We start from the raw sequence: 26,524 nt of genomic DNA on the forward strand, positions 1-26,524 counted from the left end.
CCCTGGAAGTCTCAGGTGACTGAAGGGCTAATAAAATTAACCTCACAAAAGAGCGACAAATGAGCAACTAAGGACAGGAAGTTTCAGACAGACACTTGGTTTTTGCTGCGGCCTAAGAATCCAGTATGTCAGCTTGGTCACCAATGTCACAGAACCTGTGAATTTTGCCATGTATATGGGCCCTGATGCCATGTATTGTGAGTTGGCTTTGATCTAGTCCTGTTTCAAAAAGGTGACCATAGTATGAAATATTTTTTTTACCACCAGTGTGCCCTGAATTATGTATAATTTTATTAACAAAACTGTCTCCACACTGATGCCCTATTTAACTCACGACTAATACACATATTGGAGAAAGTTTGGTTTTGTAAAAGATTCAGTGTGACTTGCGATAAGGTGAGTTCACAATACATCTCTGCTCAGACCCTCTGCAGATCCCCCCCCAGCAAAACCAGGCTTGACGTTCCTCATATTTCTAAGGTAAAAAAAGCAGGTTAAATTAATAGTGAAGGAGAAGGGCACCCAAGCAAGCAGAAGTGGGCTGGGATAGGCTCTTTTGCAGCAGCCTTAGCCTTAGCTAGCAATCCTGTCAGAGGATCCCAATCCTCCCTCCAGCTGGGATACCTCAGCCTGGACCTCACCAAAACCATCTGCCCCTCCCCCTCCCTCCTCCTCGCTCCACCCACCGTTCAGCCCACGCTCTCTATCCACCCCCTTCACTGCGATTACCGCCCCGCCCCCATAGCCTCCTTCCTCCCTCCTTCCCCCGCCCATCGCTGGGTCACGTGGTGTAGCGTCGCCACCGCGAAGCGGCGCTGCGGGTACTGGCCCGCCCAGGCTGCCGTCTTGCTTGGTGGGCGGGGCTGACGGAAGCCGGCCCGGGTAGCGAGCAGCAGGCAGCTGCGGGGCCGGGCCCGTGTCTCTCTCTCCGCCCCCTCCCCCCCGCATCAATGGCGGCGGCGATGATGGCAGCGGCGGAGCAGGAGGCCGCGAAGGGCGGCGGGCGGAACCGGGGCGGGGTGCAGCGGGTGGAGGGGAAGCTCCGCGCCAGCGTGGAGAAGGGCGAATACTACGAGGCGCACCAGATGTATCGGACCCTCTTCTTCAGGTACAGCCCGGCCCGGCAACCCTGCCCGTTCCAGAGCCTTCCGACCGCACACTAACCTGCTGCCCGCGCGCCCCGCCCAGGCTGTTGGACGCACGGCCTGCCCGTCTCTCCTACTCGCCAGCTGATTGGGCTAGCGGGGGGAGGTGCTCACCGGGAAGAGCAGCGTGAAGTGCATAGGGGAGGCGGAATGGAGGGGAAGGTGGGTGCGGGAGGGGTTAGAATATTTCCCTCTACCCACCGCCCCAGTTCGTCCTTCCCCCTTGGGAGGTCGGGGAGGAGGGAAGGGGGGGCTGGAGTCTGGCTTGGGGGAGGGGGCTCTTGGCTGGCGGGGGAGGGGGGAGTGAAAGGAGGTTGGAGTCTGGCTTGGGGGGAGAGGGGAGTGAAGTGGGGGCTGGAGTCTGGCTTGGGGGGGCGCCCCAAGCTACCTAGATGTTCATAGGGTGGAAGCTGGCGTTATAGTGCCCCGAGACTCCCTGGCCAGCAAATCTGGAGACTGGCCCCTGATCTCTAACCTACTCAGGGTTGGGGCCACCCATTGATGGTGGGGTCTTGTTGTTAATGATCATGGGCCATTCTCCACCCTGAAGTGATTGGCCTGGGAGGTGAGGCAGGTCGTGGCTTAGCTCTTCACCACCACTCAGCTGATGGGTGCTTGACCTCTTGTGGAAGGTTCACACACAGACCTGTTAATCGTGGGCCCCTTGCCTCCCTTGTATAAATGGTCTCATTATTCAGCTTCTCTCCTTTTTGTACTCTACTGCTTTGCTAGGCTGTCATCACACTCGTCTAGAGAGCCCCATGTGATCTCAACAACAATTAGGCCCAAAAGCAGATGCAGCTTGGTTTTTCATTCTCTTTTCCTTTTCTGGCTGTTTGGCACTGCTTATAGACTTGCCTTGGAGCAAGCAGGATTGGAGAAAAAGATTCCTTACTCATTTCTTCTTACCCCCCTCCCCCCGTTATGCCAATTTGCTCCAGCATCTTGGCATCCTAAGGCCAGTCCTGTTGGTAGAGGTCTCCTTTCTCTAACCAATGGAAAGAGAGGTGATGATCAAGGTAGTGTTGCACCTTTTCTATTGAGATGCATAAATGGGTTAGTTACATTATCCCCCTTCCACCTTCTCAGCTGCTTTCATTCCTTTTTAGGGATGTTTAAACTTAAACAAAAGGATGAGGTTACATTTTAAGAAGGATTAAAGAATGTGAGTTCCTGAGGAGCAGTTTCTGTTCAGAGTTATGTAAAGGTTAACTATATTAAAACAAGCTGCCAAAGGACTTAATTAACATTTGCTAAAGGACTTTGAGATCCCCAGATGGAAGATAGAATAACAGGGTGTTAATTTTATTGGTGTGACTGAATTAGTAGTTCTGCAGTAAACCTCATGCTGGGTAAAAGTTAGCATCTGGTGGTAACATAGGTATATCCTTAGCACCTGTAAACTCTTATTACTCCAAAATGTTTTCCTTTTAATTATGTGTCATTCGTGTGTAAAAGTACAGTGTGCAAATTTCTTCAAACCTGTCATAAAATTACAATTTGAGTTTAAAAAAACAAAACAAACTTTGATCAATTGTTTAATTAAAATACACAATGAAATCCCCCATTTTAACACTGATGATTTAAAATGTGTCTTAAATGAATCTGCAGTGAGGGTGTCTCTCCAAATGGGTTGCTTGGCAGGTCGGCTTTTAATTGCAGATCAGATGTAATTCTGGTTTTTGGATGTCCTGATTCTAGTGTCATTGACGGATTATCAAGCAGAACTTGATTTGAAGACTCTTTAAAATACATTGATTTCTCACCATGTTTAGTCAACATGGAAATTTAAAAAAAAGGCAGATATTACTGCACAACTCCACAATTTGTGCCTTGCCTATTAATGAGCAATGTAACAGGTCTGCTTCATGGTACAGTATTTGTACTGTGGTATTACTACTTTGAGTACATGTCTGCTGTAATCTTGAATTGTCATCTACTGTGTAAGACTTTATTATTAAACACTCTTTTGCATTTAATATTTGTCCGAGTGACAGAGACTAAATAGTACTCAGATGTTTAAGGGTAACAATACATCTCCAAATACTTCTTTTGAAACAGTTTGTCAGCAGAAATCTCTCTTTAATTTTGTTGCAGAAAAGTTTAGATTGTGACAATGTTTTTCTTTCTTACACAACTTGTAACAAGCACTCTTTTCTTTCATAGTAGTTTAAAATGCAGTAACTTGCATCCTGGCTTGAACCCACTGAATTAATTTAAAATGGGTAGATCAGGCATAATGCAAGAACAAGGAGGCATTCAGTGAAATAAAGTGGTAAATTAAAAAATAATAAAAAGGAAATACTTCCTCATAACAAGTCATAATTAAACTGTGGACCTTGCCATAGGAAGTCATCGAGGCCAAGAATTTATCAATATTCAGAAAGGGATACCACTTAGGAATAACAAGAATATCTAGAGTTGTTATAGTTAGTGCTAATACATTTTGGAAGAGATACTAAACTTTATGGTTCAAACCATTCCCTAATAGAGATTAGGATGAGACCTAATGAGGGTAGACAAATTATCCATTTCTCCCTGCTTCAGGGTTTTTATATCTTCCTCTGAAGCATCTGATACTTACCACTGCTGGAGACAGGATAGATGGAGCTCAGGTCTAATCCAGTATGACAATTCCTATGTTCCTATGAATGTACGTACTTGGGTCTCATTATTATTGTAGGTGCTGAACCATCAAGCACATCTAGATTTCTGACTTCGGAAATTTCAAGTCAGACTTCCAGGTTTAACTTCAAGGTGGTAGTCAAATTGGCTTACATTTTATTAGTGCTCAAGGACACTTGGTTTAATCTGAGTAAGCCATCAAGGTCTCATTTACAGAAATGTTTCGATCCATTGCTACATTTCCCTGCTCCCACTCCACTGCAATCTATAACAATGGGGAATCTTAAAAAAGATAAGGAACAAGAAGTATTATCAATTTAATTAATTAATTGACATGCCAGATACAGTGCTACTTCATTTTCCGTGTTGCTTTCTTAATAACTTCAGTCATGATCTGGAGAGTGACTATACAATATCATGAAGTGAGCAATTCTGTTTTTGAAAGATTTGAAGGCTAAATTTGTCTTAGCTTTTGTAATGTGCTCATTTCATATCTGAATAAACCTGCACATAGAATTCCACTACGTTACTGTGCAAATACACACCGCTTATATCTTGATAAACGTAATGTAGTATATTAGTTCTGTCAACACAACTATTTTTTAAACAATTTTCATTTTAAAATGGCATTATTTTGTTAGTGTCCTATCTTCAAAAGAAGGAATGTAACTGAGCTTTTGGCAGACACAGGATTCCTAATAGCTTCCATTATAGTTGTATGCTTTAATGGCAGTTAAAATAGACTTGTAAGATGCTGCTTTAAATAAATAAAATTGCTACAAACTTAAGCGATTATATTTTCCACACCTAGTCATAGGTGTTTTCCTGATTTTTGGTCTTTTACTCCCCAGGCGGTGACCTTGAAAAGCAATACTTTGGGGGCAGTGAAATAGGAGCAAGGAACTGAGAAAGAACCTTTTATTGTTGAACTATCAATATTAATGGGTCTCTAGAGTTCACTTAGCAGGAAGGTAGTGTTAGAAGGCAGTTTGCTTGTAGGAGGAGGAACAGAGATACTCTTATTGGAAACAGGTATTTTTTTCCTGTCTGCCCAGAGGGAACATTGTTACTTTTATATAAATAAAACAGAAGGAAAAAAAGAGATTGCTATTTCTTAAACCTCTTGTAACAAACAGCCATTATTCAAAAAATAAATAGCCAGGATTGCAAAATCATCACATATGAACCTATTCATCCATTCGGTAAACCAATCCCTGCTATACGGTAGAGTCCACAAAAAGTCTGTACAGCGGCAGTCAGATTAAAGGTGATCTTTTAGTTTAAAAAAACAACAACAAATAAACAAAAACGCATAAATAAGCCAAGGACCAGAATAATTTGGAACGCGTAGTATGATCAAATAAAAGTGAAATCACTGGAGCATACTTCCAGAATTTTAATATATTGTATTGACATTTAAGCAGTGTCAGCCTCAGAAATTTAGCTGAGAGAGCAAAAAAAAAAAAACCTTAGCTCAAAAAGGTACGATTTCTGATCTTTTATTTATCTGTCTGGCTGAAAGATCAGTGGGAATCCAGGAAGGTCAACTTTGGCCTTGTCTACATTGGGCAAGTTTCTGCACTGTAAAGCAGCTTTCTGCAGTGTAACTCTGGAAGGTTACACACTGCCAAGCCTCTTAGGGCATGGCTACACTTGCAGATGTAGAGTGCTTTGAGTTAAACCAGCCTTTGTAGAGCGCAGTAGGGAAAGCGCTGCAATCTGTCCACACTGACAGCTTCAAGCGCACTGGCGTGGCCACATTTGCGGCACTTGCAGCGGCATTGGGAATGGTGCATTATGGGCAGCTATCCCAGCATGCAAGTGACTGCAATGTGCTTTTAAAATGGGAGGAGTGGGGTGGAGTGTGACAGAGTGTATGGGGGGGGGAAGAGAGTGGGTTTTTGGGGGGCTGAGAGCATGTCAGTATGCTGTCTTGTAAGTTCAGACAGCAGCAGACCTCTTTCCCCCTGCGCCTCTCTCTCACACACAGCATTCCACAGTAACGGCTTGCATGCCGGCTGTCAGAAACGGAGCTTTGAAAGGGCATTTCCGCATTCCTACAGGAGTTCAAAACAACGACAAGAGTGGCCACTTGACTTAAGGGGATTATGGGACGTTTCCACAGGCCGATCAGAGCGCAGTAACGCAACACCTCATTCACACTGATGCCCGGGTGTTGTAGCCAAGGCGCAGCAAACGTTATTCCTCTCGCCGAGGTGGAGTACCAGCAGCGCTGTAGCCGCGACGTCAGAGCGCTCTATGTGCCTTGCCAGTGTGGACGGGAGTGAGCTAGGGTGCCTGGGGCTCCTTTATTGCACTGTAATTTGCAAGTGTAGCCAAGCCCTTAGTGTGCAGAAACTGTGGAGTTGCAGCGCTGTAATAAAACCTCCCCAACGAGAGGCGTACAGCTTTTTGCACTGGGGCTACGTTGCCGCGGTGCCAGTGTAGACACCCTGGTCGATTACAGCACTGTGATTGGCCTCCGGGAGGTGTCCCACAATGCGTGTTTTCGCCTCTCTGGTCATCGGTTTCAACTCCACTGCCCTGCCCTCAGGTGACTAACCGTGAGCCCCACCCCTTAAATTCCTTTGGAATTTTGAAAGTCCCCTTCCTGTTTGCTCGGTGACGCATGCAGTGGTCTCAGGACATCTTTTCCGGTGACCATGCCTGCTCCATGCACCAGGCAATCCCCCACTTGGAGCAATGCCGAGCTGCTGGACCTCATCAGCATTTGGGGAGAGGAGGCTGTCCAGTCCCAGCTGTGCGCCAGCCGTAGGCATTATGATACCTATGGACAGATTTCACAATGCATGACAAAAAGGGACCATGACCAGGACACACTGCAGTGCAGGGTCAAAGTGAAAGAGCTGCGGAATGCCTACCGCAAGGAGCGGGAGGCAAACCGGTGCTGCGCCCACGAGCTGCCGGTTCTACAAAGAGCTGGACGCAATACTCGGATGTGACCCCACTTCCCCTGCGAAGGCCACTGTGGATACTTCGGTGGCTCGCGTGCCAGTCGAGAGTGGACCAAGCCAGGAGGAGGAAATCTTGGACAAGGATGTGGGGGGTGGGGGGGAGGAGGACCCAGAGGCAGAGGACTACTCGGAGGTTAGTGATGCATGCAGCCAGGAGCTCTTCTCTACCCCGGAGGAGTCTAGCTAGTCACAGCTGTCGGAGCTTGGCGAACCGCAAACAGGAGAGGAAGCCCCTGGTAAGTGGATTTGATTTTGGGGAATCGCTGAAACAAGTTGTTGGGGGAAGGAGGGTTGCAGAAAGCAGGCTTGTATCTGCATGATGCGCATACCACCACATGCCTAATCTGAGCGGCAGAACACGGTGTTGACTGACTCCCTCACTTCACAGGAATCTGCCTCAGAGATCTCCAGGAAACTCTCATGGAGATACTGGGCAATCCGCTGCCACAGGTTCTTTGGCAGAGCTGCTTTGTTTCTTGCCCCATTAAGGGTCACCTTCCTGCGCTACTCTGCCCTCACTGGGGGGGCATTGCTGTACACAGGCGAGCCACATAAGGGCCAGGGTGGAAGCCGCAGTCTTAGAGAAGACCCTCCCTTGATTCCCTGCTCACCGTCAGCAGTGAGATATCTTTCATAATGAACACAGCCTGTGGAAAATGTGGGGACAGTAATGATTATAAGGCCCCCCCCTACAGTGCTGGCTCTCCCCAAGAGCCACATGCCCAGTGTACAGTATGATCCTGGAACACTGATTTTTCCTCTGCTGTTACTCACCATTTTGGGGGGCTCGTGACTCATGTGTGCTTGCCTGGGGTCAGCCAGTTAGTGACAGGTATGTGAGTAGTGGCTGTGTTTTAAATCACTGAATCAGTGTTCTCTGTGTTGCAAACAATACTGCTTCTGTAAAATGTTGCATTTTGGCTTCACAGATATGACCTTGGGAGCCCAGCCTCCCTCTTTATGCCAGCTGAACGGCTGTGCAGAATTAGGAAGAGGGCACAAAGAACTAAAGAGGACTTTCTGCGGGATGTCATGATGCACTCCGCGGCCGAAAACCAAGAATTAAAGGAGAGACAGGACAGCGAGAAGAGGGACTGAAAGGAAAACGCAGCATGCCAGAATGAAGCCACGGAGCGGCTCTTAAACGTCGTGGAACACCAAGCAGACACGCTGCAGGTGCTACTACCACTGCAAACCGAGCAGCTCTGCTGCCCTCCCTTGCAGCCACTGTCACAAAACTCTTTCCCATGCGCCCCCCCAGACACTACCAACACACAATTATCACCTGCTGGCTCCAGTCATTCCACTGCATTCCACTCCTGCCCCGTCACAGTCGAGCCCTGCGGACTCCCAGTACCCACTGCACTCAACACCCGTCCTTCTGCAGGTTAGCCCTGCCGAAGTATGGTACCCGCTGCACTCCAAAGGACAAGGTTGCATATGATACCTGGACATACACAAATCTTTAACTGTCCTGGGACCCTCCCTTCCCCTATCCCCCACAGTGCTGATGTGTTTTCTTTGTTTCTCACTCTCCTCCAGTTGTTGTTTTTTAATAAAAGAATTGTTTTGGTTTGAAAGCAATCTTTATTCCATTAATTGAAAGCAAACAGAACCCTGCAAAGCAACATACAATTATGTTAAGGCCCCTTCTTGCATTATGTGCACCAATCACCTCCTAGCATTACAAGCATTGCACTCCCGAGCATAGCAACAAATATTAGTGGATTTCAGCTTCAAATTGCTGCCTTAAGGCATCCCTGATCCTTATGGCCCTGTGTTGCGCCCCTCTAATAGACCTAGTCTCTGACTGTTCAAATTCAGCCTTCAGGTGCTGAGCCCTGAGTGAAGCTTTCACCCTTCCCTTCACAAATATTATGGAGCATACAGCACACTGCTATAAGCATAGGAATATTGTCATGGGCCAGGTCCATCCTCCCATCTAGGCAGTGTCAGCAGGCTTTTAAACAGCCAAAAGCACACTCAACAGTCATTCTGTATTTGCTCACCCTGTTGTTGAATTGCTCCTTGCTGCTGTCAAGGTTCTCCGTGTATGGCTTCATAAGCCACGGCATTAAGGGGTAGGCAGGGTCTCCCAGGATCACAATGGGCATTTTGACTTCCCCTACAGTGATCTGGTCTGGGAAGAAAGTTCCTGCTTGCAGCTTCCTGAACAGGCCAGCGTTCTGAAAGACGTGTGCGTCATGCACCTTTCCAGACCAGCCTGCGTTAATATCTGTGAAAAGCCCACAGTGATCCACAAGCGCCTGGAGAACCATAGAGAAATACCCTTTCTGATTAATGCACTCAGTGGCTAGGTGGTCTGGTGCCAGAATTGGAATATGCATGCCATCTATCGCCCCTCCGCAGTCAGGGAAGCCCATTTGTGCAAAGCCATCCACAATGTCATACAAGTTTACCAGAGTCATGGTCTTTTGGAGCAGGATGCGATTAATGGCCCTGCACACTTCCATCAACACGTGTCCAACGGTCGACTTTCCCACTCTGAACTGGGTTAGCAACCGATCGGTAGCAGTCTCAAGTAGCTAGCTTTCAGAGTGCAATCGCCACGTGCTTCTCCAGCGACAGGGCAGCTCTCATTCTCGTGTCCTTACAGCGTGGGGCTGGGGCGAGCTCATCACACAATCCCATGAATATGGCTTTCCTCATCCAAAAGTTCTGCAGCTGCTGCTTGTCCTCCCAGACATGCATGACAATGTGATCCCATCACTCAGTGCTTGTTTCCCGAGCCCAAAGGCGGCATTCCACTGTGGTCAGCACCTCTGTGAATGCCACAAGCAATCTCGTGTTGTAGCTGCTATGCATGGCAAGATCAATGTCAAACTCCTCTTGCCTTTGTAGTTTAAGGAGTAACTCCACTGCCACTCGTGACATGTTAGTGAGAGCGAGCAGCATATTGGTCAACAGTATGGGATCCATTCCTGCAGATCAAAGAGGCAGAGCGTGCAGTATGCGAACCGTTGAAAGATGGCACCAAATGCAGACGAAGCACAAGAGACTCTGTGGGATAGCAGCCAAGAATACCGCTGCAAGCATGAACATGCTATTGCGTAGGCAACTGATGGTGTGAACACACAACAGCGGTTTCCTTTCAGCGCTCTCTGAGCGGCGCTGTAACTGCCGGCGCTGCAGACGTACCCGTAGAAAAGATAATCTTGTCTCAAATGTTCTTTTGAGCACCCAAGACTACTTAAAACAATGGCTAATATCCTTAGTGTCTTCAATGGTGATTGCACAGTTGACAAGTATTCTAATATAGCATGAGGCAAAACAGACTTGGGAATTAGAAGACGACAAAAATAATTTCTCATTTCTCGAAGATCCTTTTACCACCTGTATGAGATACTGCATTTTTAATTTAGAATTGAGACTCTACAAAACCTTTAGCTATAGAGAGTGGTGGATGTTATGTCCAGGAGATTGTAATGACAGCAGTGTGGTAATAATCACATGGCCTTATAATGGCAATTTTGGAATGAAGGATGGTTGTTTTTTTTCTCACTTTGAGGTTTTTAACATTCATTTTTAAATGAAGAAGCTAGAAGCTGAATTGTTGAGCAATTGGGGTTTTGAAGTGTGAAGTTTCTAAAGCTATGTCTACTCTTGCGGATGTAGAGCACCAGGAGTTAAACCAGCCCTTGAAGACAGCAGCAGGGAAAGTGTTGCTGTGTGTTCACACTGTGCTCCTTGTGATTGTAGAGCATGTCCACATTAGCAGCTCTTGCAAGGCCATAGAGAGCAGTGCATTGTGGTAGCTATCCCAGTGTGCTTTGGAAAGGGTTTGCAATGCCTAATGGGGCAGGCACAGCGTCACATGATGCAGGGTTCTCAATCCCATTGTTCCATGGGCATCCTACTAGATTGGCAGCTGCTTTTCAAATGAGGGGGTAGGGAGTGTGTTGTGTGTATGTGGGGGGAGAGAGCGTGTGTTTTGGGGGGCAGTGTGTCAGCATGCTATCTTGTAAGTTCAGACAGCGGTCGGGGGAAGGGGGAAACCCGACATCAGCCCCCGTCTCTCTCTCTCTCTCTCCTCCCTCTTCCTCCCCCCCCCCCCCCCCCCCCCACCCCAGCAGGAGCATTCCACAGTACTGGTTTGCTTTGTGTCCTGGAGCAGATAAGCCTGCGGGCTGTCAGAAACAGAGCTTTGAAAGGGGATATCTGTATGCCTTCAGCCAAGTTCAACAATGACCACAGTGGCCACTTGACTTCAAGGGATTATGGGACATTTCCGGAAGCTAATCACAGTGCAGTAATGCAACACATCATCCACACTGACACCGTGGCATGTCAGCCCGGGGGCAGAAAGCTCTATGCTTCTTGTGGAGGTGGATTACCAGGAGCACTCCAGCTGCGGGGTCCAGGTGCTCTAAGTGCCTTGCCAGCGTGGACACCTCAGGAGTCAGGGCGCCCAGGGCTGATTTAATGCGCTCCAACTTGCAAGTGTCAACAAGGCCTAAGACTGTATTTGCTGTCTTTGTAAATGGGTGAAAGTGACTGCTCAGATTCTTTGAAATACACCTCTACCCCGATATAATGCTGTCATCGGGAGCCAAAAAAATCTTATCGCATTGTAGGTGAAACTGCGTTATATCAAACTTGCTTTGATCCACCGGAGTGCAGCCCCGCCCCCCGGAGCGCTGCTTTACTGCTTTATATCCGAATTCATGTATATCGGGTCGCGTTATATCGGGGTAGAGGTGTATTGTGTGGTAACTCTTTCTGATTGCTGTCAGCTTTGTAGATACTATCAAAGCTTAGCTAATTTGGCTCTACAAAGGATGATTGCACTTCCCATGTCCTCTTGTGTAGAAGCCAAAAGTGGTAATCAGGGAGACTAGACGAGAGTGAGGAGAGACTGGGAAAGAATTGAGTGGAGATGTCTCAGAAGCTGGGAATGAGCGACAGGGGATGGATCACTTGATGATTACCTGTTCTGTTCATTCCCTCTGGGGCACCTAGCACTGGCCACTGTCGGAAGACAAGGTACAGTGAAACCCTGCTATAACGCGATGATTGGGGTCCAAAAAATTTGATCACGATAAATGTGGGGTTGCGGTACAGTGGGGTTATGAAAAGTTTACCATTTAAAGCCGGTCAGTTTCAAGCCGGTCAATTTCTCTTGAGCAGAGAGCAGGGGAGATGTGCAAGGGGCAGAGGAAGAGTGAGGAGCAGCTGGGGAGGAGAATGGCTCTTGCCGCCAAAAGGAGAAGCAGGGGCAAGGGGGAAGAGGCAGTGGGGAAGGCACGTTCCTTTTTTTTTTTTTTTTTTTTTTTTTTTTTTTTTTTTGTGCTTTGGTGGCGCTCCGGCCGGTGTGTTGTGGGTGTTTTTTTTTTTGCGCGCTTGGGGCGTCGGGAGCCACCTTATGATCGCGCTATATCCGAATTTGCATTATCGTGGGGCGCGTTATAGCGGAGTTTCCCTGTACTGGACTAGATGGACTTTTGGTCTGACCCAGTATGGCCGTTCTTACGATGTGATATGATGTTTGTGATATGCAACCTTGTCTTGTAATGGCTTAACCGTATGTTACAGTGCTGTATAGCATTTATACTGAAAGCACTTTAAACTTCCATATATTAACTGATGCAATAGGACATGCTGGAGACTTGCATTTATTATTCACTTGTGTTTTGTGCATCATACCAGACTTTTGGATGCTGTCCCACAGTTCCAAGAGAATAAGAATATTAAGTTTTATATTTAAAAATGTTGTTAGGGCAAAAGTGGTAACGTGATGTTCCAAAGTTCTAGTATAATTCCTTGTTTTCATATGCTTATAACTTTTGATCAGTTCTCCTTTTGGGACTAACTTTTGGATGAGAACCAAGAAAGGGAAATTATTATTTTTTTAATATTCATAATAAGGTCCAGTCATATACTATATGCTTTCTATACAACCAGCTTCATTGTAGCTTTCACTTGTCTATACATTGATTTTCAATACAAACATACATCTTTGAAAATAAATCTTTGTCACCTTGTGCTTCAAGTAGTATTAAATTACTTTCAAATTCAAGTGATTTTTGAGTATATGCAAACCTGTCACTTAATGATACTTTGTCTCAAGAATTTTTTGCTTTGCTTTGTTTTTATTTGCAGGTATATGTCCCAAGGCAAACACGTAGAAGCAAGAGAACTGATGTATTCAGGGGCACTGTTGTTCTTTAGTCACAGCCAAGTAAGAAATCCTTTTATTTTTTTCCAAATTGTTTGAGGGTTAAATGGTGACTCATTAGTGTTAAAGTTTTGGGCTAATAAGTAGTCTAGGGCTTGTCTACACTCGGACAATCAGAAAAGACAAATCAACTAAGATCATGAAGCAATACACAGGTTAAAGCACATTAAACCCTTGTGTGATGTTACTTAGTTCATTTAATCCTTCTTCAAAGATTTGGTTAATTCGTCTTAACTTTCCTGAATGTCCCCATGTAGACAAGTCTTTATTGTGGGAAGTTGCTATGTAGTCTTTTCCCAGTGCATGAGTCCTGTGTCTTTCCTGTGTAGAGATGAATTGCATCACTTGTAGAGACTTTGACATTCATGTGTGTCCACACTGCATTTGTAGCCTAAGCCAGTTGTGCTGTATTTTCATGCAGATTTTTGGTTTACTTTATTAAATTACTACTACTTTTTGTGGGGTGGAACAGGGTTAATTGTCCCTGTTCCATCTGAAAATTTGTCTGCTTTTCACAAAATGCTTTAAGCATTTTCTTGATCTTTTTCTAGCAACTAGTGATAGCTTCAGCACTAACAATACATTTCTTGTTTTTGTGCACATTTTGTAGCAAAACAGTGCTGCTGATCTGTCCATGCTGGTTTTAGAGTCCTTAGAGAAATCGGACGCAAAAGTAACAGATGAATTACTAGGTGAGATTATCTCATTGTATTTAGTTTGACAGAGTTTCAAGTGTATTTGCATGTCAGAGAAATTTGTGTTATCAGAAATGTAATGTTCTCCTAAACGTTCAATCCCTGTCATTGTGCCATGAGTTGTGGGCTCCTGTTTTGCTAAGGGGTTAATTTAGTTCCAGAAGTGACACACAGACAAAATTGCTGGAAAAATAATGGATTCTCAGTAATTGATGTGGCTCTAAGCATACGGACATACTTTGAGCAAACATCACTATGTTTTGTAGGTGGAGCATGATTTTTGGCATTGTCCTCTCCCCAGCACAGGAGCGACAAGTATTGTCTGCACAGTAATTGACCTCTCCGCCGCTTTGATGGACAGTGGCTTCCTATCCAGTCAGTGTGGTGGTGTGTGCATTGCCCGTGGGTCGGCCATTTTGTCAAAGAATCTTTGCTTGTCGGACTGTCTGATTCGGTAAGCGTGCAGTTCATAAAGCCCTTCTTCTGAGCTGCCCAGCTGGAAATCACATGAAGAGTCCCTTCCACATCAACTGCTGTTCTAGGGGCCTGCTGACCAACTGGAGAATGGGATAGGGAATGCACTTGGTTTCCATAGGTCCAGTCTGGCATTTCACTCCACGGTCCTCCGACAGCCCTGCTCCTAATTACAGGCTCCCATCCCTGACACTTCTTATGACTGGAGTGCACCTTCCTAACTGAAGCCTTGTCTCTTCACTGGAACTCCCTGACAGCAAAGGAACATCTAAGCCATGGGACATGGGAAGCTGTTCCTACCTAGTGCCAGTTACTAGGCAGGGTATGGTTTCTGGCACTGCAGCGGAGAGGTCAATTGGAAGTTACTGATTTACAGAGCTAAGATTGACTTTTACACATGGAAGTACATTGTTCAGTCACTCATTTAAGAAGAACAACTAATCTTTCAAGATGTTTCTACAAAGGTTTATTGATAACGGGAGAAACTTTGCTATGCTTCTGGTAATGTTAATTGCATATTTGTATTGCTTCTAGAAAACTTGGCTAAAGTGTTTAGTTTGATGGATCCAAATTCTCCTGAAAGAGTAGCTTTTGTGTCCAGAGCACTGAAATGGTCCAGTGGTGGATCAGGGAAACTCGGTCATCCGAAACTACATCAGTTATTAGCCATCACATTGTGGAAAGGTAGGAACAATTGATTTTGCTCATTTTTGTAACACTGAGATTTCTACAATCTTTTAAGATAATTATATCAATAACTAAATTTTCTTAAGGGTGAAAAAATGAAATATAAATGTGTATAGATTGGGTTTGTTCTTTTCATATTGTGTAAGTTAAAATTTTGCTTGATAAACCTGAGGCTTCCACGTAAACCCAGGCTAGTCACAATAGAGTTTAAGACACCATCGATTATAAGTTATTTCAGTGTCTGCTTTTCTTTTTTTTTTAATCCTGGATAAACTAGCCACAGACAGTTTCAGCACATGGCAACACTTCCCAGTGGTCTTTAGGTTTTTGACTTGGTGTCTACATGAAATTGAGCTCTGACCATCAGACTTACTTAACATAATCAATTTCAGAGCCCTTTTCTTGAATTTATTGTGGTTTCATTATGCGTGAAATCAAATGTAAAATGTGATGAGAGAGGTGCATAAAACTCTTACTTTAATCATAGATGATGCATAAATTTAAGGTGTGTTATATACAGCACATACGAACGTTAGTTTGAGAATAATTGAACAAAAAGTCACTTTCTCTGATGTCCCATGGGTCTCTACCAATACCAATATACTAAGTGAACTTTCTAACCAAACAAAATCAGACCTGCTCTTCTGCAGCTCTGAAGTCTGGATGTTAGTCAAAAATAGTAAACTTTACCCCTTGGTTGAAAGTTCAGACTGCCTTTGTTTGATGTGCTGTTTCTCAGTGATGTAATTGTGTGAGTTATTGGTTGGCATTTGATGGGTACTGCTGTTGTCAGCTACCGAGTGAGAATATTTCTGAAGCATTAGTGTTGGTTTCTCAATGAAGCTCCAACAGGAGTTTGGACGTGATGGGCAAAGGAAACAGCATGTACTTAAAATGGAGTGTGCTCAGACTAGAGCAGATGACTTGCTATCCATCCACAGGTGTTCTCTTAGTCATATCTTTTGAGACTTTAATTTCATAGACTCATAGACTTTAAGGTCAGAAGGGACCATTATGATCATCTGGTCTGACCCCCTGCATGATGCAGGCCACAAAGCCGTCCCTACCCTTTCCCTTGACTCTGTTGTTGAAGTCCCCAAATCCTGTGGCTTAGAGACTTCAGTTGGCAGAGAATCCTCCTGCTAGTGATACCTGCCCCATGCTGCGGAGGAAAGCGAAAAACCTCCAGGGCCTCTGCCAATCTACCCTGGAGGAAAATTCCTTCCCGACCCCCCAAATATGGCGATCAGTAAAACCCCGAGCATGTAGGCAAGAGTCTCCAGCCTGACCCTTGTTAGCCATTATACTATTTACCTGCCATGGCACGGTATTCCTTTGACTAAAATCATGTTTTTCCATTAAACCATTCCCTCCATAAACTTATCTAGCTTAATCTTAAAACCAGACAAGTCCTTCGCCCCCACCGTTTCCCTTGGAAGGCTGTTCCAATATTTCACCCCTCTGACGGTCAGAAACCTTCGTCTAATTTCAAGCCTAAACTTCCCCACGGCCAGTTTATATCCATTTGTTCTCGTGTCTATTTTTGAAGAAGGCTGGATTATTAAAATGGGACTTTCAGGTTCAAAATATAATTAATATCATGACTTTGATGTGCCCTGGCCATTGGCTAGAATACAGCTTTGCCTGAAATGAAGTTCTGGTAAAATCTTTTTATTTCCTATTAACTTTTGCTACAGTAAGAAATAACTTAAGTTTGATAGTGGGAGTGGGTCAGACTAAAATTAGGTGAAACCTCTTCTCCACACGATTCAAGGTAATGGCATTGGAGTTTAAGGTGAAACTTCTTGCCCCGTCATCTCACTACTGGTGGTAATATATTTAATATGCTGATAGTCAAGATTGTAATTTGGTGTATTTGAGGAGTAAGACCGATTTAGACAGGGGAAGCAATGTCTGAATACAAACAGTTTTTAAATATTACTAATTCAAAATGTACTTACAATTTATTTGAAACGACAAATGGCCATTTCCTTGTATTTGTTGTATATACCCATGTTTACATAACAGCCCCCATGACACTTCTGTTTGGAAAAGGAACAAACCTACCAAATGTTCTTGAATTAAGCATAACAAACTGATTTCTTAACAGCTGTTTTCTTTTTGTCTTTCTTCTGTAGAGCAAAACTATTGTGAATCTCGGTATCACTTCTTGCACTCCACAGATGGCGAAGGATGTGCTAATATGCTAGTAGAATATTCATCATCCAGGGGATATCGCAGTGAGGTGGACATGTTTGTAGCTCAGGCAGTCTTGCAGTAGGTGTTCAACATTTATTTGTTATAAAAGTGTTTGCTGTGCAAAGTGTTGGATTAAACTATTTACATTCTGGTGTTCTGGCCTCAAGCTAAGTAGGATAACTATGAGTTACAATTTCTTTTGCAAAAAAGATATTTAAAAGTGAATAAAGTTTTTTAGTCTTTTGTGTAGTTAGTGAGATGGAAAAACTTTGTATATTGATTCAAAGATTGTATGTGACCCACTCCCACAATTTGTATATTTGTGTGTGTGGAAAAAAAATTTGACCGTGAAGGTGTGAAAGCACACTAACTACTGGGAGAACTAAACTAATCCATCTGAATCTGAGAGTAGCATCCTCATCATTAAAGTAAAAGTTCTCCTTTTAAGAGGTTATATTAGTGCCCTTATGTTAAAAATGAATTTGTAATCATTTGTAAGATCCCTTTCTTCTCTTCATAATACCCCCTGAAAGTCTGATGTTGAAATATGTCCTTGTCATTATTATTCATGTGATGGTAGTGCCAAGAGGCCCAGATCATTTTATTGAGCTGTGTGCAAACACAAAAGCCTGATGTGATCCCTGCCTGGGAGCTGGCCATCTAAGAACTACTACTTTTGTTTCATCAAGCACATTCAATGGCAGTATAGGGTACTTCAATGAGTGGAGTTACTGCCAGTTTCCTAAGATCATTAAAGTATTTGTTTTATAGAGGGAAGGAATATATATAATTATGCAGGTTTGCAAACTGATAGTCAAATATTTTGATTTACTAGCCTGTACGGTGTTCATTTTAACTCCGTTTTAACTAACACGCTCTGAAGATGAGCAGTTCCCAGGCTGCTTGCCTAACTGCCAGCAAAAATGGCTTCCCTTTCATCTGTCGCCTCTAATTTTTTTTTATTATAATAAGCCTCTTATATGGCGGGTTGGACAGGTTGGAACAGTAGTTGCTTTTGTCATGCTGAAACACTTCTCAAACCTAGTCTTTCTGCTTTTACTGTAACATTCTCCAACCTGTAAACTGGAGCAGTTCCTTTATGGGTTTCCAGTACAGGCAGGGTAATTACATGTGTTCAAAAGCATTTATAAAGGTATATTCTGCCAAGCAGTATTTACGCAACTAAATCTTTTACTGACCTAGATGTATAGCTAGAATAAATCTTACAACATATGTGGATTTATCACAAGCTCTAATCCTATGCAAAATTGATGTTGTAACTTCAGCAGTGAACAATAATAATAATAATAATAAAACCCCACAAAGTCTAATGGTTCAGGTACAGAGGCTAATACAGAACTGAAAATGAAGTCTCTCATTACAGCCCTCTCAATACTTACTAGCATTTACCACCTGAGCACAAAGTTCCCAGTAAGTGTGTGGGTCTTGCAAAAACTATAACTAGAAATAACTTACCATTATTCAAGAATCAGATGATCTTGGTCATCAATAAGTTCATTACCTAGTGACAAATTCTGTTTGAGAATCTGCCTGTATTTACTTAAGATAGGACTTGCAGACATTTAGACTCAATATGGACAGAATTTGTTTGATGTACTAGCACTGAATCAGTACCAAGAGTAGAAGAGAAGTTTGTTTTGTCATTCAAGATTAACAGATGCACACCAAAAGAAGGGGGTGATTATTTTGGATATCAGGAAAAATGAGGTATGCGCTGAAATGAAAATTTATTTCCACGGGATCAACTTTTGGCCACAGTAAGGACAGCTCCAGTTAACCTGAATTATGCATTAAAAAGTAGCAGCATTACAATTTTTCACGTGCTTCTGATAGAGCTTGAATAAAGTTGGATAGAATCATGCCTTCCTTTAGATTAACTTTCTCATTGACTATTACTATCTAAGCTAACAGTATGACTCTTATTAATTTGCAAATGCTTCTGGTGTTCTTTAAAGTCGTTTAACAATTTTCTCCTTGGCTGGTTTTAAGCAGTTGCTAGAGCTCTTCATTTTCAGTTAATAGAGCTTCTGTTATTAACTGATCTATTGAACCTGATGTGGCTTTTTAAGTTAAAGTTATTGTAGATCAGAGTGAACATTAGACTTTTTTTTTCTTGGTTTAAAAGAAATTCTTGGAAGCTCCCAAATACCATTTTTAACATCTATTTTACTGCTTCCTCTTTCAGATTTCTCTGCTTAAAAAATAAGACCAGTGCATCAGTGGTTTTTACAACATATACACAGAAACATCCTTCAATAGAAAAGGGGCCTCCATTTGTACAACCATTGCTAAATTTCATCTGGTTTCTGTTACTGGCAGTTGATGGGTATGACTTCTTCTTACTTTGTTTTTAATTAACTTTTTCCTTTTGTGCTAAGATTACATTTTGTGCTTTGTTTCCTTTCTAGAGGAAAACTAACAGTATTTACAGTATTGTGTGAACAGTATCAACCTTCACTGAAAAGAGATCCTATGTATAATGAGGTGAGTTATCAGTAGTTAGTTGTAACACAGCCCAGTAGAATTGATTAAATAATGCCTTTTCAACATAATATACACACGTGCTATATTGTGTAGCCTAATAAAATGCAACCGATGACTCTTTTTGTCACGTTTTTATCAGATGGGATTGATACTGTGCAAAGTGTTTGTCAGTGGAACAATCTGAGGTTTAGACAATGCATTCTCAAAAGGCAAATTATGGTAATTCTTTAATATAAAGCACATTGTCTTAATTATTTTTTTCAAAAACATTTGTTTCTCTGCAAATTGGAGAGAGAAGTTGTGTTGCTAGAACAGGGGTGGGCAAACTAAGGCCTGGGGGCTGCATCCGGCCCTTCAGACCAGAGCCGTAACTAGGTATTTTTGCACCCAGGGCAAGAATATAAAATTGCGCCCTCCCCCAGGGCTGGCTCTTCAGCGGCAATTCGGCGGCGGGTCCCTCAGTCCCTCTCAGAGGGAAGGGCCTGCCGCTGAAGAATGAATGAAGGGGCGGTGGTAGAGCCTGTGATTTTGGGGGGTCAACTCACGATTTTTGACTGCTTGGGCTGGTAATGTTGCTTCCAAGATGGTCTTTGGTTCCAGTCCAGTTCCAATCCAGAGAGGGACTCACAGGTTAAGAGAGGAGGGAGGTGCTGGATATCAGCAGTGGCCACTAGGGATCAGCATGTGTCCTGAGAATGCTGGGAGTTCAGGTTTGCAGGGCAGGATCAGGGGTGGCAGATTTGTAGAAATTTTGGTGGTGCCCAGAACACGCCCCGCCCAGACTCCATTCCCCCATCCGCCCAAGGCTCTGGGAGGGAGTTTGGGTGAGGGAGGAGGTCTGGGGTGCAGGCCCTAGGCTGGGGCAGGGGATTGGGGTGCAGGCTCTGGGAGGGAGTTTGGGGATGGGAGGGGTGCAGGGTGAGGGCTGTAGGTTGTGGCTGCAGATGAGGGGTTTGGAGTGTGGGAGGGGCTCAGGGTGAGAGTAGGGGTGAGGGCTCTGTCTGGGGCTGGGAATGGGAGGTTTGGGGTGTGGGAGGGGCTCAGTGCTGGGGCAGAGGATTGGGGTGTGGGGGATGAGGGCTCTGGCTGGGACTGAGGATAAGGTCTTTGGGGTGCTGGAGGGGCTCAGGGCTCGGGCAGAGGATTGAGGGTGCAGTGGGGGGGTGAAAGCTCTGACTGGGGGGGGGTGGGCTCTGGGGTGGGGCAGGCCTGAGGATGAGTTTGGGGTGCAGGCAGGGTGCTCCGGGACAGGGGCCAGAGAGGAGGACTCCCCCCAGCCCTTTCCCTGCCGGCAGTAGCAAGCTCTGGGGGAGGAGGGGAGGGATAGCTCAGTGGTTTGAGCACTGGCCTGCTAAACCCAGGGTTGTGAGTTCAATCCTTGAGGGGACCACTTGTGGATCTGGGGCAAAATCAGTACTTGGTCCTACTAGTGAAGGCAGGGGGCTGGACTTGATGACCTTTCAAGGTCCCTTCCAGTTCTAGGAGATGGGATATCTCCATTAATAAAATAAAAAAAATAAAAAGGAGCCCCCCTTTCCAGCCCCCCCAGCAGCACACTCACCCGCACCACTGTCACTGCATGTGCTCCTAGGGCCCCCCCCCCCCCAGCTTTGTGTGCCCGAGGCAAGTGCCTCGCTCGTGTCGCCCTTGTTACGGCTCTGCTTCAGACATTTTAATCCAGCCCTCGAGCTCCTGCTAGGGAGCAGGGTCCAGGGCTTGCCCTGCTCTGACGCTTCAGTTGGGGAGCGGGGTCGGGGGCTTGCCCCCCTCCTTGCGTACCATGGCTCCACACAGCTCCCAGAAGCAGTGGCATGACCCCCCTCTGGCTCCTATACGTAGGGGCAGCCAAGGTGCTTGGTACACTGCCCTTGCTCCAAGTGCCGCCCCTGCAGCTCCTGTTGGCCAGGAACCACAGCCAATGGGAACTGCAGGGGCGGCGTCTGCGGACGGGGCAGTGTGCAGAGCTGCCTGGCTGCGCCTCCGCATAGGAGCCAGAGGGGGGGGCATGCTGCTGTTTCTGGGAGCTGCTTGAGGTAAGCACCACCCGGAGCCTGCACCCCTGCCCTCCTCCCACGCCCCAACCCCCAGCACATATCTCCCTCCTGTCCTTCAAACCCCTTGATCCCAGCTCGGAGCACCCTCCTGCACCCCAACCCCTAATCCTCAGCCCTACCCCCAAGCCTGCACCTGTAGCCAGAGCCCCCACCCCAACCGTCTGCCCAGGCCCGGAGCCCCCTCCCGCACACTGAACTCCTCATTTCTGGACCCACCACAGAGCCCGCACACACACACACCCCCCCCCCCCCCGCCGGAGCCCTCAACCCCTTCTACATCCCAACCCCCAATTTCGTGAGCATTCATGGCCCGCCATACAATTTCCGTACCCAGATGTGCCAAAAAGTTTGCCCACCCCTGTGCTAGAAAATTATAGGGTTTGACTTTTCTTGTCTTAGATACTTCGACATGTATAAACAATTAACACCTGTTTTGTGTGTCATTTCAGTACCTAGATAGAATAGGACAGCTCTTCTTTGGCGTTCCACCCAAGCAGACGTCATCCTATGGAGGATTACTAGGTAATTTATAACAATGAAATGTCTATGGCTACAACCTCTAATGTTTTTGGAAATAGTACCAGTTTATGGACTATTACTCACCCATTATATTTGGCCTAATTTATTAAATTAATTTTAATTTATGTATAGTGTCTTTATGATACAAGTAAACACAGATAAAATTAGTCACCAATATAAAATGAATCAATTACCCTTGGAATGTAATGGATATGAATTTTGTAAAATCCTCACTTTGGTTAAAAAAGAGAAGAAATGGTATAATATCCCTATAAATATTAAATCTGAGATTAAATAGTAAATTGCAAAGTAAACCCTCCTGCTGAAATTTATGCATTGGCTTCACTGGAAGCATAAGAGTGTTCCCGTTAATTTCAATGGGAATATTCATTTCTTAAAGTTGAGTACGTCTGGAAGTATTTGCGGAACTGGGTTCTTAGAAGTCTAATATTTTACTACACAAACACTACTTTGAAAATGTTTATTTCTGCATGAGGAATCAATATTAATACAGTTTTTTCTACAAAAGTCTTATTGGAAGAAGAAATCAAAACATCAGTTACTAACTGTGTTTTTTAAATCACAACGGAACAAATTGAGTCACATTATATTTAAAAAATCATTAACTACAATATTTTCCCATAAAGAAATAAGTTCTTCCTCAGAAACTTTTTTGGCTTATAATAAATACCTGTTTAATTCCTTTATCTGGTACCCAAAGTTTAGTAAAAATATCACTACTGTAATTGAGCCAGTATGTAAACAGGCTTTCAGAAGTTTGAATCTGAGAGTGAGATGGAGGACATGCGAATGCTATGTTATAAACCACAATTTTGTTTCCCAAGACTCATTCCTGTATTTAAGGCAGATGTTACAATGTACATCTGTCCTGCCATTCCATGCTTTCAGCAACTTTTCCAGGGTTAATGGAGTCAACTTCAGTAAAAGTTGGAACCTAAAAAGCATGTCAATAATCAAGCTGATGTATCTAAAAACTTTTAATTTCTCAGATGTCTTTTTAGGGGCTGGTCACTAAACTGCTGATTGTCCTCAAATCCCACTGAAGTTAGAATTCTCCATATTTTACTCCTGACAGAGTTCTGTGCCCGCAGGGGGGGCGGGTGCAGAATTCATATGGCCCTCATATTTCTGTGCCCCTCATGCAGAAAAACGGAAAAGAAATCTGGGGGGGGAGAGACACGCATCTCTTCCTCTGCAGCCACGGCAGCGCTTCTGTTCCAGCGTGCCTGGAGCAGCTTCAGAGACGCAAACCACTGCAGGGGGAGAGGGGCTCGATGCGTGTGCCTACTGGGGCTGGCCAACAAGCAAGAGAGACTGTCCCTCTCCACACTGCCGCTTGAGGGGGGTGGAGGAGCTTGAGGGGGGTGGAGGAGCGTAGGTCTTTTTGTTATGCAGGAGGAAGGAGAGGCAGAAGTGTAGCACCCTGCCTGCCTAGTAAAATGTAACTTCTTGAGAACTGAAAAAACAATTAAATATTAGTATCATGTTACTGAAAATTGTTTGTTTTTATGTTAAAGGAAATAATTTGTAAAAAAAAAAAAAATTGTTAATGTTTCTGTTGATCTTATTCTCTGAAGCAGAAATGTAGCAACCTGTCTGCATAGTAACGGTGTTAATTATTCTGTTGTTCGTTAACTGTTCCCATTCTCAGTCAATTCCCCCAGGAACTTAAAAACCTGTAAAAGTTTTAAGGACCCTACATTGCCGGAGTGATGTAAAGACAGTAAGGGAATCAGCTAGGAAGATCTACGCGCTTTCTCACTTTTTTCCTGTGCCAAAGTGGCACAGTGGGGTTAGATTTTTACTTACCCATTTAAAAAAAACAAACAACTTTTGAGGGCAAATAAAACATTTACCAAGCAGTCAATAAAATGTCAGGACAATCAGAACCAAACCCCTTTCCAAAGTACGCAGCTAGGTCCAGAACAATGATGAACAAAACTGTATGACTTTCATGTGTGAAAGTCTGAGCAATTTAAAATGACATTCTACTTATTTTTCCCCCCTGTGTGGTGTTCTGTAATGCAATTTAAATGAAAATCCAGGATTGTAACTGGAATGCAGGGTATTAGTTACCAAGTATTTCTAACTTAACTTTCATGTGTTTAGGAAATGCTGAACAGTTATTGTGACTTTTTTCTATATTGTAGTTTAAATCACTTACCAAAACAATTGAAACTGGTGTGATTATATTGCATTATTTTGACAAATAAAATTTGCAGAATTTTTAAATTTTGGCGCATAATTTTTTGGCACAGAATCCCCCCAGGAGTAATATTTAGTCAATGTTTCAGTTGGAAAAAGTAGCTTTCAAAATTAATGTAAATAACTTCACTGCTTATATGGTTTTTTATTTAAAATATATTGATTTGTTTTGTTTGTAAATGGAGACTCAGGTGCTCAGTCTTTTTATAGAACAACATTTAATTCAACTATAGCTCTCTAGTTTTCTAGTCCGTTCTAGCTCCGATTTTAAAGTTCTCTAGCTCGCTTTGGCATGCAGTTTTTGAGATGATTACTGTGATCTTCTGTAATCACTTTTTATTGATGATAAAATGTTTTTCACGTGCTGTTTTTAAAAATTGGCCTTGTTTTTAAAGAATTATTAATTCTGAAGTAAAATTTTCCATATATCAGTAAGTATCTGAATAACTTAAAGCGACATAAGAAACACAGAGGGGGCCTGCAATGTACCCTACTGTGAAACTGCTGTACTTTGAGAAATACCTTTTAACTTCTATATTTATATTTTTAATTATCCACTCCATTACAGTAATGAACCACCAGTTTTCCAAAATTAAAATTTAACTATCCTGTATTTAATTATAGGAAATCTTTTAAACAGTCTGATGGGAGCTGGGGAAGATGATGATGCAGAAGATGGTCAAGAAGATAGCAGTCCTATTGAACTTGATTGAATTTATTTTTCATTAGGAGCTGCATGAATTTGGCAATTTGATAACTCAAAAGACAGTTTCAGAATTTGAGTCCTGCAATTGTTTCTCAACAACTAAAAGGGCTCCTCTTTTCTGTTAAAGAAGGTTGCTGAAATGTTTTATGATGTTTGGTCCATATTATTTATGTAAAAAGAAATAGCCAATAGAACTGATTGGAATGATTGTTATCAGACTTCCAATATGCTGGCTGGTGGCTTTGATTAAGATATATAGTCTTCTACAGTTTCAAATGCAGTATTCCCTTTTTCACAATAATACAAAATAAAGCATAAACATTTGTTTGTTGCTTTAATTTTTAAATCAGTTTTGTTTTAGTGTATTATGAAAAATGCTTGACCTTTGCTGTCACAAAGGAATGTCTTGAAAGGCAGGGTAAATAGTTGTATAGCTTATCTATAAACCCAGTGCCAAAAGTATTTCAAGACAACCCAAAGAGGGTGTAATTAAAAGTGCACATTCAGGAAACTTCAATACCACACACACATCCCTGAAATTCATTCCTGTCACAGCAATTAGTATAATTTGCACAATCCAGAACAATTCTGTGTATCTAAAATCAGTCTCCAAATTACACCACTCTTATACAGATGTTCCTTTATAAGTAGTTGCTCACCTCTCCTCCGATAAGAATGGATCATTTGAATGTAGATGATTGGCTGCTAATTAGACCAGAATTTCTTAGCCTTGTTTTATACATAGATATTCAGCAGCTAAAAAACCTCCTCCAACACATAGTTTTTTTCATTTAGAATGGAGTCTTTTAGGTTTAGGTCTGTAATAGTGTGTAAAGGTGGCAATTTGAGGTTTTGTTTTAGTAACCAAACAAAACCACTACATTTTTTTTTGCTATATGCAGCACATGGAAATCTTTGAAACACAGGTCTATTTACAGAAAAGGAATACTGCAAAACTATCAGTTCTTTAAGATGCAATATTTATTTTTATTGGGTGGTTGATTCATTTAACACTTTATGTAAAAAATAGTAACCACAAACTGTGCATTAGGCATAATAATTCTTGTCTCCTTTCAATGCAGTGCACCACGTGATAGCTGTATGATTAAAAGATGAAATCGGGGAAACACTTTATTTTTTCACATCTAAAATAAAAGGCTTAGATTAATACACGGTGATCATGCATGGGGGGGAATAATACATTTTTATTTACTGTAAAAAAAAAAAGAATTTAAAGGAGGACTTTGTGTTAATTGTTGAGTATTAAATAAATACTTTATACTGGGATCTGCAGCACTGTTGCTTTTTGACAGTTTCACAATTGGAAGTCTCATATTTTTAAGGCATTTTCCCCTGACATAACCATTGATTATGCAGTTCTTGTCTTAGGCTTTGGATAACTTCTGCAGTTTTGACTTGCTTCATACCTCCAGAAGTCAATAGCTCTTAGTTAAAACTAGTTCTGGGATATGGTTGCTACAAGTACAGACTGACAAGAGTTCCTCAAACTCTGTCAGG

At 43.4% G+C, this 26,524-nt stretch overlaps 1 protein-coding gene across 1 annotated transcript; it reads left to right on the plus strand.

The window, feature by feature from the left end:
• The first annotated feature begins 869 nt into the window (after positions 1-869).
• Positions 870-26,293, plus strand: GET4 (guided entry of tail-anchored proteins factor 4). The gene is made up of 9 exons (XM_054042055.1): positions 870-1,108; positions 12,866-12,944; positions 13,552-13,633; positions 14,645-14,794; positions 16,936-17,074; positions 19,203-19,343; positions 19,426-19,501; positions 22,005-22,077; positions 24,925-26,293. Exons 1-9 carry the CDS (start codon positions 951-953, stop codon positions 25,011-25,013), a joined length of 987 nt encoding a protein of 328 aa, XP_053898030.1. The 5' UTR covers positions 870-950; the 3' UTR covers positions 25,014-26,293.
• The last annotated feature ends 231 nt before the right edge of the window (positions 26,294-26,524 follow it).

This window comes from Malaclemys terrapin, chromosome 10, assembly GCF_027887155.1.
Source record: "Malaclemys terrapin pileata isolate rMalTer1 chromosome 10, rMalTer1.hap1, whole genome shotgun sequence".
NCBI classification, from domain to species: Eukaryota; Metazoa; Chordata; order Testudines; family Emydidae; genus Malaclemys; species Malaclemys terrapin.

Excerpts from the sequence above, each read along its gene's own strand:
- GET4 (XM_054042055.1), top strand. The coding sequence starts at position 951 with ATGGCGGCGGCGATGATGGCAGCGGCGGAGCAGGAGGCCGCGAAGGGC. Across the intron at positions 1,109-12,865 it reads TATCGGACCCTCTTCTTCAG|GTATATGTCCCAAGGCAAAC; the intron begins GTACAGCCCGGC and ends TTTTATTTGCAG. Across the intron at positions 17,075-19,202 it reads GTAGCTCAGGCAGTCTTGCA|ATTTCTCTGCTTAAAAAATA; the intron begins GTAGGTGTTCAA and ends TTCCTCTTTCAG.